Here is a 12,369-nt window from a genome sequence, read left to right on the forward strand (position 1 = left end):
ACTATGGGTGCTAAAAACAATTAAAAACCCCACTTACTTTTGTCCCATCGGCATCCCCCGGCGTCCTGCTCGTCCGTCCAGGTCCTCGGGCGGTTTCCTCCTTATTCCAGTTTCTCCAGACGACTACAGAAACCTTCACCAGGGTTTCCCGTTGCATTTGGTGAGTTATGCCTAGAAATTATAAGCCTACAATGTAAAATACATTTCCATGCAAAACAATGTAACACTTTTTGCATGAAAATATGGAAAGAATTAGAACACTAGGGGGGTTAAGTAAAATATATTAGGCAAAAAAACTTTTAAACAATTCTTTTTATTAATGTTTATTAAAATTACTGTACAGGAAATTTGACAGATATTTGAGTATTTTCCATTTCCAAAAAAAGTTTTATAGCCAGCCCTACAAGCTTTATAACATGAACTTTATTTTGCTGAAAACCCCAGGAACCTCCAAACTTTAAGTCCTTAGCATGTGAATATTGATTTCCAGCTCTGTAGATCAACCCTTTGGTAAACTTCCCTGCAATATAAACCTATTTACAGATCTGTAAAGTTTGTTGCATTAAAGTTAGGAAAAGGGTATGGGGAGGACTAAGATCTAACCTCGGAGACAGTAGAAGGTGTTTTTATTTTCAGCACCTGAGTTCAGGGGCTTTGGGACATTCAGGAGAATAAATAAGGGTACACACAGGGACTCTGCTTTCAGCTTTTTAAAAGTCAGTTTAAAGAGCTTGAAATGTAATTTGCAGCTCTATTTAAATACAATTTACATACTATTTAAAGAAGATTTACAAGAAAATTCAATTCATTGTCCAGTAGTCAATGTTTTGGTCATCTCAGACAACTGTCTCCAGTTACTGACACCCCAAATTCTTTATAGTACTGAATATACAGTTAATCACATTTCCCCTGGGCTGGATGCCAAATGCATGGACATTGTTAGGAAATGGATCCTAAAATGTAGTAAATCAGGTATAGGTTTTGTATTGGTTATTTTCCACTTTATAGTGCTCAAAATTATAAATGGTGTGGAAAGTATTCAAATTTTCCACTTTTTTTTTTTACAAAGAATCATGTTTCTAGGTTGATTTAACATGTGATAAATAGTCCTTTTATCAGTTTTAACATTGCTGGTAACAATCAGCTGGACAGTTATTGTCCAGAGACAAAATGCAGAAAGGGCTTAATATTGTCCCTGAGCCCTCAACATCATCCTCTGCACTCCAGTTATCTGAAATCCATTCTTGGTAGCTGTAATAGAAAAGGACAACAGATAGATTAAAGGGCATGCAAACTGATACATATACAGGAAAACATGTACACAAACTTTATCTGCCACAATATACTGAGAGTAATGTTTATATTTGTTATACAGATTTTTCTGTGAAATATTTTAAAGCATAATTAGGATAAAAGCATATTTAAGACACTTAAAATTCGACATGTCTCTGTCACAGCCCTGACCACTAGCAAACCTCAGAATACTTGTGACATTTATCTTTCCTAAAGCCAGGCCAAGTGACTGATACCCATAGACAAGGACACCTAGGTAAAATCTTCCACATATTTAACCAGTTTAAACTGAGCCTATGAAGAAAGATAAGGTGGTTTAGAACCCATGAGGTGACAGAACTATCCCTGAATTTTGCATTTTTATTTCTAAAAAAAAAAACTAAGGCTATATACACACATACAATAATTGTTATTGGAAGGGATCTGTGTTGTATACACAGCACTGTTCTGCTCTCTCTCGCTTCACTTCCATTACGATAGTTCGTCGTCCATCATCGGTGGATCTGCCAGGGCGGTCGTTCAGACAATGGATGAAGAGCACTGTACACATGCCAGATTTGTGTCCAATATCAGCCCTGAGCCAGTTATCGGACAAAAACAATTGCAGGCTTGCAACCTAGCCTAAAGCTGCTTGTGATGTTAGTAATGCCTATGCTGCATAAGTGGATTCAACAATGAAAACTGCTTTAGTTTTTTTTTATAGAAAATGTAACTTTTTCTAGCAAAATTCCTTACTGAAGATAGCCTCATATTATGGTTTGTTGCCCTCATGTAATCAACAATTGTGTTCCTCCAAAAACAATTGTGCATACTACATATTTCTATTAGTTGACCTGTTTTGTTTTGATTTTTACCATTTCCCTTTTCAGGTAATGATATAAAATTATTAAACTTGTAAAAAAATTACTCCAGCATTGTCACTATAGATTTTCCACTGTAAATATATTTCAAGCCCCTTTCTCATCTTTTATACATAATACAGTTTCCCTCATCTTCCTTCTTATATAATACATGTTCTTTCCTCTTACTATGTATAGGTATGCAGGTTTTGAGCTATGCTTCTTTAGTTCATCAATTTCATTCATGGTTTTTTTCTCACAATTTGGTTTGCCATTTTTATAAGCCAGTTTTTAGCTAACCTGCTACATTTGTACCTTTAAAGGAATAGTGACACAAAAAACAGGAAAGAAAGACACATTTGCAGCCTAAAACAGGCCATTTTGTTTGCAGAACGGAGGAATGTGTGTGTACTTACCGTATGCAATGCCTGTGTATCCCCACCTACAAGTAATAAAAACATTAGGAAATATTAAGAGATGAAAGTATCAATTTATTATACTAAACTTCAATTGAAAAGTCATGTTAAAAAAATAGATTTTAATTTCAATTACATTTATTAAATATTTAGGTTTATTCCAATTGGTAAGCATTAGAGAGATGAATATGGTAAAAGGCCCTCCATGCAAACTCTGTGGGATCCATTGCACAATTTCCATGTCCCCTTGTTTTCAATAGATTATTTCTCCGCCAGAGAGAGTTTGCTGAATATTAGATTTACAGTTTTATAAATTATCACCTATGCTTGTCTAGGCAGCAAGTTAGACTGGACTGGTATTGGCTGTGCCTTGTACTTTCAGGATCTCCTAATAATTTAAATGGTAGAGCACTGGACTCTAGTTCAGATTAGATTTGTGGTCTGTACTGATGGTTTATTTAGACTACAGTATAATAGGTACATCCACGTGTTCTCAAAGAGCTGAGCTCATTTATTTCAGAGCCATTATTTCTAATTTTTAGAGACTCTTTATTCACTGGCAAGGTACCAATGGGTTGGCTTAAGGCCAATGTGGTTCCTATCTTCAAAAAGGGAGCAAAGTCAAAGACCCATTAGTTTAACGTCTATAGTTGGAAAGGTCTTAGAGAGTTTGATAAAGAGCCACATAGACGAGTTTCTGCTAGAAAATAATATTATAAGTGGTAGTCAGCATTGCTTCAAGAAAGACAGAAGTTGTCAAACAAATTTACTCTCTTTTTATGAGGAAATAAGTAAACAGGTAGACAGTGGAATAGCAGTTGATATAGCTTACTTGGACTTTGCTAAAGCATTTGACACTGTACCCCACAGACGGTTAACATGCAAGTTAGGGTCCATAGGCTTAGAAAAGTGAATCTGTAAATGGATAGAGAACTGGCTTAAAGATCGCATCCAGAGAGTTGTAATTAATGATTCATACTCTGAATGGTCCAAGGTTATTAGTGGTGTACCCCAGTGTTCAGTATTGGGACCTTTACTGTTTAACATCTTCATAAATTATATAGAGTTTGGGATTAAAAGTACCAATTCTGTGTTTACAAATGACACCAAACTATGTAATGGAAATAAGTGCATACAGGATGTCTATAATCTACAAATAGGCCTGGATGTAATGTTTGATTGAGCAACCAAGTGGCAAATGACATTTAATATAGACAAATGTAAAATGATGCACTTGGGAGCTAACAACATGCATGCTTCATACTGTTTAGGGGGAATACATTTGGGGGAGTTAGAAATGGAAAAGGATCTGGGGGTTCTGGTGGATCATAGACTTAATAACAGCATGCAATGCCAAGCTGCAATATCTAAAGCTAGCAAATTACTTTCTTGTATGAAAAAAGAGGAATAGACTAGAGACTAGAGATGGAGACTAGAGTAGAGATGGAGACATAATCCTGCCCCTGTACAAAGCATTGGTCAGACCACATCTGGAATATGCAGTCCAGTTTTGGTCACCAATTCACAAAAAGGACATTGTGGAATTGGAGAGAGTGCAGAGAAGGGCAACTAAGTTAATAAAAGCAATGGAGGAGCTCAGCTATGAGGGGAGATTAGGTGAACGGAATCTATTCTCCCTTGAGAAGAGATGTTTAAGGGGGGATATGATCACCCTGTATAAATATATAAACGGTCCATATAGAGAACTCTCTTCCACATTATTCACTTTGGAATCATTACAAAGAACAAGAGGGCACTCGTTGCGTCTGGAGGAAAAGAAGTTTAAGCTCCAGATAAGGAAAGGATTCTTCACTGTAAGGTCTGGTGGAAAATGTGGAATTGGCTCCCTCAGGAAGTAGTTTCAGCAACTACTACAATTGGATATTAAGGCTTTAAAGTAAAAATAACAGTGACTGTTGATCCAGGGAACATCCGATTGCCTCATAGAATCAGGAAGTAATTTTTTTCCCCTGTTGAAGCAAGTTGTGCCAAGGGTTTGTTTGCCTTCCTCTGGACCAACTGTGTCTTATAGGGTATTATATCTGAGATTTGTTTATTTTCCTAGTGGTTGAACTTGATGGATTTATGTCTTTTTTCAACCTAACCTACTATGTAACTATATTATAAAATGGAGAGCTGCAAATCAATCTGCAATCACAGTTTGTAGATTACAGATTACAATGGGCTGGCCGTTGTTCCTACTATTGTGATGCATTAAAAAAAACAGGATGTTAGCATTACTTTTGGCATTCTTTCATTACACTGCTGGTATGACTTTAGATCACAGCACCAAGGACCATAAGATCTGATTTTAAGAGCTGATAAGCAAGAACTATCTATGACTGTTATCCCAATACCTGCCTATACAATGCAGACAAACTATTTGAGTAAACTTTTCTCAGATTTCACTTCAGTGGCAAATTTAAAAAGAATTAGAATTTCTGTAATGCTGTCTGTTTCCGTGTTGGGGGATTTGTCCTAACTTGTCCAATTGATGTGAAAGGTGACAAATGTCAAACACAACAAGAAGTAAGAAACACAACTCCCCAAAAATGACAAAGTCAGCAATAAGAACCTGGCTGACGATCTAATCCTCCTGTATTCCCTCCACTGTAAAATGTATTGGCTGTAGTTATTACAATATAAAAAAACTCAAAAAAATTAACATAACAAAATGAAGGTACTTTACCAGTCCCAGCATCCAGTAGGGTTGGTCACTGTAGTTCTGGCTTGAGGATAGAGGATGATGAAATTATTTAGATCGGCCACCTGGTTGTAACCAGCATATCTGGCAAACTTATCACCAACCTTCTCCCTGAAATACAACAAAGTGTTCAATCTACTGTGAAAAAAAGGAGAAGCTATAAACTTGTTGGTGTTCCCCCAAAAATTATGGATGGAGAGGCAAATACCTGTCCCTGAATATGCTAAAACTGGCCTCTATATGTCTAGGGCCTTCAGTCACTACTTTCCTTCAACTCACTGTGAAGAGGGAAGTTTAAAAATCTCTTTTCAATATAGAGAAACCTAAGCTAGTTCTAAAACACTAATCTAAGTCTTTAGGAGTTGGATATATGAAATCATTTTAGATCCTTTTAGATGTACAGAAGTAGAAGCACATGTACCATGAATGAAAAATCTAACAGGGAGGGTAAGATCATAGAGCAGAGTGTTACCTGCCCTGGAGACATCCATGGAATGCAATATGGAGCCTGCATCCTAGGATAGAATTTAAAAATTAGAGGTTATGGTGCCTTGTGTATAGTCAAATATTAAACAGTTATTACTATGATATGTCTACAAGCCCTTTATCACTTACTTGCTCCACTTGCACATGCTGAAGGAACATAGATGTATCCTGCAGTGTCCATGCCGTAAGTGATAGCAGGGGCCAAGTTGAAAAACTCAGTTTGATCAAACAGGAACAGCTGGAATATGATATATAATGAATTTAGTTGAAAGATTTGTGCTTCCAGTACATTGACACACTGATACTGATGGTCTAGGCACAATGACATACGACATACTGACACTGGAGATCTCAGAACATTGACATACTGACACTGATGGTTATAATGATGCACTAATACTGGTGGTCTAAAATTATTGGGACATCATCAGTGAAAATCCCAGGGCAATTGGGCTGAATTGGCACTTATGATCTTTTAGTATGGTTGCATCTTTGGGGCCTTTTTTTATCAAATTGCACTTCCCACTTTTCAATGTGTATGGAAACACAGATGCTGGAGTCTTAGGACAATTGCATATTGATAGTTTGAGTCCCAAAACAAAGCCTCCCTCTCTTGTTAAAATGAAATGAACCACAGCATCCAGAACTTCTGACTCAGTTTAGATGTATTAAAGGAAGCCTGTTACGTTTACTATTCAGGACAAAGTCAAAATAAGGATGTTTAAAGCACATCCCTTGAGCGTCTTAAAGTAACTTTACCACAATTTGAAAACTTCTCCTTCTTCTAACTGTCATAGGAAAACATCAGGTCAGAGGAAAGGCTTTAAACTTTAGACTTTGTGCTGAATTGGTAACATGACAGGGTCTTTAACTGCATATGTTATAATTGTATTATGTGTTTTGTAATAATAGGTCCAAAGACTCCACAGTTCATTACTTTTGTAAAAGAACATTTGTGTATTGCTTTGTCACAAACTTTACCTGTCCAGACTGTCCTGCACTGCTGCTGGGTCTCTGTAAAGAAGAACAACACTGACATCAGTCCCAGAAACCATTTCTGATGCTCAATAATACAGCCAGCAGCTCTCAACTCACCTGCAGTCCACCATAAAGGTGATTTAGAGCTTCATAAGCTCCATTGTAGTTGCAGTTATTGATGAAATTACTGTTTGTTGCTCCACAGGCTCCCCCATAGCTGTCAGTGGGCTGAAAAAAAAGAGAAAAATAAATTGTAATTTCAAAAGTTATTTTCTTAACCATGTGGACCTATTTATTATAGATATTTCACATTCTTAAGTAAAAATATACCTAAACCATTCACTTTAGTTTATATACAAGAATGTCCCACTCCATTTACAAACTAATATTTTGCATTCATAGCTCTGACAGGATACAGAGTACAGAGGTGCTGTACAGAATGTTGAACTATTAACATCACTCTCTGCACCAGATGAACTTACACTCCAATGCCCCAACAGAATCACACAGTTTTATTAATATAGGTAAACCCCGAGTTAAGGACAACCGAAATACAGACACACAGAGGACTCCTAGATACCAACGGGGCTCCCCTTCTCAAGCCCCTGTTTACTGTGTGCAGGACAGAGGCTTGAATGGGGGAGGGGTGGTTTGCATAACTTGCAGAAGAAGTCTTTTGGATGTAACTCTTTAATTACAAAAACAAACTCTGCAGTTGTTTCTTTTTGCATATCAAAGCACAGCTTGCTCCAGAAGTTATTGAATGTCTAGGCTCCACAATGTTTTGTTTTATTTTTTTTGCTTTGTTTGTGATTAACTCACAGTGAGGATTTTATACAGTAACTGACACCACGTTACCTAATAATATATTGAGACAAACATCTGTCCTAAATGCATTTATTAAAATAATGTACCTTACGTACAAACTCAAATTGAGAACAAACATACAGTCCCTATCTGTAGGGGACTACCTGTATTATAAATGTATGTGGCCCTGACATATTCCACAGTATTGTACACTGGGCGATATGTTATTCACATCAGTTTTTGCTCCAGATGGACTAGCATTCCAATGTTCTACCACACACACCTACACACTATTTGTGCTTGTATTATGTACATTAAAAATATTATTTATAGCTAGGACAATATTTAACTATTCACATCAGTTTCTGCACCAAAGGAGCTTATGTTCTCATATCCCAACAGAATCACACACTTTTATTATATATAAATAGAAATAGAGAGAGAGCGCTAGCTCTAAAACACTCCTTAGTATTGTACCATTAACAGACCTATTCAAATTGGTTTCTTAACCAAATGTGCTAACGTTCTAGTGTCCCAATTAGGACAAATACATTTTATGATTATTATACAGGTGATTATGACATATTCAGTATGGTAATCACCAGGACTCACCATGCCATGCTCAGCCGCCACATTGTACACAGTTTTTATAGATCCAGAGCCAATGTAACCAGAATAGAATTCCTGAAGCTTTTGGGCCACCCCTGTAAACAGGACAAAACGTAAAGTCATTTCTAGAATTAATTACAGGCTACATTAGACAAAGAAATAAATAGCTTTATCACATTAGGTCCCAGAACTAATTAAGCAGTTACAGGGTATACTCAAATTAGAGTGTGTCAAATATGTGACCAAATAAAACAAACAAACCCAATTAACTCTAATTTTAAACAATTTCAGTAACTGAATGATATAAAACAGACATTAATATGATCTGTCTGTGGAATCAGTAAAATCTTTGTAAGGTTTGTGGTTGACTGCTACAATATTTCTTTGATATGACAAAAATGAAGGTACAATAAGGTGCAACATGACAGTGTGGAACATGGAACATTATTATTACCATGTCTAATGCATAGAACTTGGGGGGTAGCTCTTGATATCATCATAGGAAAGTTGGGGGCGCCATAAAATAATGAAGGTAAATATGAAAAGACACCCCTTCATACGCACCATTTAACACCCACCTTTTTAAGTATTTAGTTCACTTGTTAGCAGATAATCACAGAAACTGCCATTAAGCTTCTTCTAATGTAATTTCTAACTGTCTGGCTGTATCAGGCAAGTCACAGGCATGGAACAGGCATGCAGCAAATAAAAATTAGATAAGGGTCAGAATTAAAGATGCCAGTTTCACGCATTAATAAACTGTTTTTTTTTTTTTATTTGCCTACGCAGGTTAAAATCATGGTGATCCTCATCAGTGCAACATGAAGTCATAGTTTTAAAAGGTAGAGATGGGGGACCAGCAAAAAGGAATATTCATTTTAAACCAAAGAGCAGAAAATGAGCCAAAATATCCTCCATATTTGCACCAAAGTGCAAACACCAAAGTCAGATAGTGGAAAAGAGTTTCTTCACTGTTGAAAGGACAGATTTTACAGATTATAAAACATAAACCAAAAAAACAGGAGTCTAAACACTAAAATCACCTTGAACAAGGACACTGTCTTTTGATCCAGAAAAGATGAACACACGTCCACGGCCCAAGTTGGACAAGGGGTCAATTAATCCCGTGTTTGCTGCAGTCTGTGTATAAGTTCTTATTGCAGCAAGGCTGATGGTGACAGGGACTAGCATACATGTGGTAGTAGCTGTCACAGCATTACCCAAAGCACAGTAATAGGGACCTGTAGGAAAAGAAAAACGTCATTGCACACAATCTGTCCTCTCCTGAAACTGTTGCTGCTGGAGGACTCTGTTCCTTCCTTTATCTGAGTCTCTTCTCCTGCAACACTCTGCTCTGCTAGAGGACTCTGCTTCTTCCTCCATCTAACTCTCCTCTCTTGAAATAAGCTTTACTAAATGGGGGGTGCTTCCCCATACTTTATCTAAATTTAACACTCCTTTCCTGAAACCTCTAACGGTAGCCATACTATTTTTAATAGGTTAGATTAACAAAAACAATACATCTTATGTAAAACCAATACCATAGGGTATTCTTGATTAATATATTGCCCTTTGTTGGATGACATTTAGCCAGGACACCCCTGCATTTTTACTATAACACAGCTCTACTAGTTGTCATTGCAGAGTACAGATTGCTCCCATTGGGTGGTAGTTTGTAGCGATTGTATTTGACTGCATTTTGGATGGTTGATAGGTACAGGGCAGTATTCCAGGTAAACAAGTAATACCAGGAAGAGGATCATTTTCCTGGTGATGACCAGTATATGATCAGCTTACCTCTCAGCTTCTGAAATATTCTGCACTCCTTAAGGACTTCACCCCTTTCTCTCTCTTCCTCTCCTCTCCTGAAATACTCTGCTGAACTGCAGGTGTCTGTTGTACCTGTTCTACTATCCTGATGATCTGTCCTTTCTATGTTCATTTCAAAACACGCTACATCTGGGCAGACATACCACAAAAAACAACCAATCACTTTCCCGCTCTCAGCCATGTATAGTGTAGCTACCTCCTGCAAAGATGGCGGCTCCAGTGACCTTTCCTGAATGCGACACATGGAACTGATTGGCCATGTAGGCCCCAGAAGACAAACCAGAAACTGTCACAGCGCTTTCCAAATTGTAAGAGCCTAAAAAAAAATCAAATCAGGTTATAGGCAACACATTGCTACAATAATAATCCATTTATATTTCACAGTATAACACAAATTTCCTTAAATATAAAGGTGCCAAACTGGAGCGAGTGCAGGGAAGTACTAAACAAGTAGGCTTTTTAGTAAACTTGCAGATATTTTGTCTTTTTTGGCTCCTGAAGGAAAATACCTTTTTTTCCCCACATATGGCAAAGCTGCAAAAGTGAAAATGTGGAATAAACTCTAGTTCTATCGAGCTGTAGTCTGGATATATCTAAATATGCCATATATAACAGGCTATTAATATATATAAAAATAATCCTGGAGATATTCAAAGGCCAATGGGTGAGGTTGGTATTGCATGGAAATCTTTCTGGCCTTTAAAAGACATACATGCATGCTATGCAGATTACAAACTATAAAGCGGCATAAAACTGCAAGCTGCCAATTGCTAAATGAATAGTCATGTCTGGAAGATATACCACCTAAAGGTTATATCTTACCAAGTCTGGACTGGGCATTGCAGAGCCCGATGAGGACCAGAAGAACAGTGAACCACAACATTTTAGCAGATGTGAGAGGTGACGGCTGGAATGCTGTGTCTGTCCCTCTCATGATGGGATTTATATATATATATATTGAGATATAGATATATATAGACCCGTAATCTGGGGAGCATGTGATAGAAAGTCCATGTGAAGGCCAGCTGCAGAGCAACCTCGATCTGATGTAGGTAATTATTAACCAATATTATGGGACATCACCCCACACCGTCCAAAACAAGTTATATTTTCTATTTATATTTTTTATAAATCCTAAATACACAGAGGGACAAAATTTAGATCAAGTCATGGGCCAAACCTGAAATTTATTGAAAAAATTAAGGAAGTTTTTCCTTCTCATTAGATATAAAACATTTTCATATGGAAACAAGGAGGCTTTGCCTAACCTTCAATCTGGAACAAGCCCATAATAGAGAAAAAGGCCTAAGATATTTTTTTTTCTTGTTCTTGTTTCTTCTTATTGAGATTATTGTTTTACTTTGCCAGAGAATGGAATCGGAAACCAAATGAATTGCTGCATTCATTTGGTTTCACATTGCATTCTCTGGCACAGTAAAACAATTAATATACCAATAGCTCTATGATAATTCCTGATAATAATAATCCTGATAATTCCTGATTATTGATCTTACCTGTCAGTATAAACTCTGCGGGGGCCACGCATAGGCTGCTGTTCAATGAACAAGAGTGATGCCGTTACTAAAATTGCCAGCATTACTTGCGTCGTAAAATACGGGGCCACGCATAGGCAGAGAGGCCGCTAGTCTAGAGACGCGATTGATGCCGGGAATTGTAGTAGCAGAATTGTACTTGCGTCTATAAAACAGAAGCCTAATAGGAATTGCAGCTGGACCACTGTTACTACGGATTGCAGTAGCGGCGAGCCAGCTGCAATTCGTATTAAGAATTCTTTTGGGAGCCAAAAAAAAGGACGTGCTGGGCCAGAATTTGACAACCCTGGTATATGCCTACCTGTGGCCCAATATGGTCATAGTTACATAGTTAGGTTGACAAAAGTCCATCAAGTTCAACCAATAGAGAAATAAACATATCCCAGATAAGAACCCTATAGACATAGTTGACCAAGCGGAAGGCGGACAAAAAAACCCTGGTTTAATTTGCTCAAAAAGGGAAACAAATGCTTACTGATTCCACAAGGCAATCACATGTTCCCTGCATCAGTCTCTGTTGTCTTTACTTTAAAACTTTAATACCCTAGAAAAATTAAATAAACATACAATTAAAAAAAACTTTAATAACCAGTTAAATTATGTGTTTCTAGAAATGCACCCAGCTTTTTTTTTTAAGACTTGCTTCCAGAGTGTCCCCTTGTGCTGATGATCTAAAGTGAATATTTGAGAGGAGAGTTCTCTATTTGGACCATTTATATATTTATACAGGGTGATCATATTCCCCCTTAAATGTCTCTTTCCCAAGGGACAATAAATTCACTTTGACTAATTTTTCCTCAACCCTCAAACCCTCAATTCCTTTTATTGTTTTTTTTTCTCTGCACTCTCTCCAA

The 12,369-nt window shown here is 37.2% G+C and overlaps 1 protein-coding gene across 1 annotated transcript; it reads right to left on the reverse strand.

Annotated features, from left to right (window-relative positions):
• Positions 1-297: 297 nt before the first annotated feature.
• On the reverse strand, positions 298-10,377 carry LOC140324969 (poly(3-hydroxybutyrate) depolymerase-like). Its single transcript, XM_072403080.1, has 10 exons — positions 10,159-10,377; positions 9,176-9,373; positions 8,136-8,227; positions 6,834-6,944; positions 6,720-6,752; positions 5,868-5,976; positions 5,725-5,767; positions 5,238-5,363; positions 2,549-2,574; positions 298-1,251 (listed from the first exon to the last, which is right to left on the reverse strand). The coding sequence occupies exons 1-10, from the start codon at positions 10,220-10,222 to the stop codon at positions 1,184-1,186; spliced, it is 870 nt and encodes a 289-aa protein (XP_072259181.1). The 5' UTR covers positions 10,223-10,377; the 3' UTR covers positions 298-1,183.
• Between the last annotated feature and the right edge of the window lie 1,992 nt (positions 10,378-12,369).

Source organism: Pyxicephalus adspersus, chromosome 2 (genome assembly GCF_032062135.1).
Source record: "Pyxicephalus adspersus chromosome 2, UCB_Pads_2.0, whole genome shotgun sequence".
Taxonomy (NCBI): Eukaryota; Metazoa; Chordata; class Amphibia; order Anura; family Pyxicephalidae; genus Pyxicephalus; species Pyxicephalus adspersus.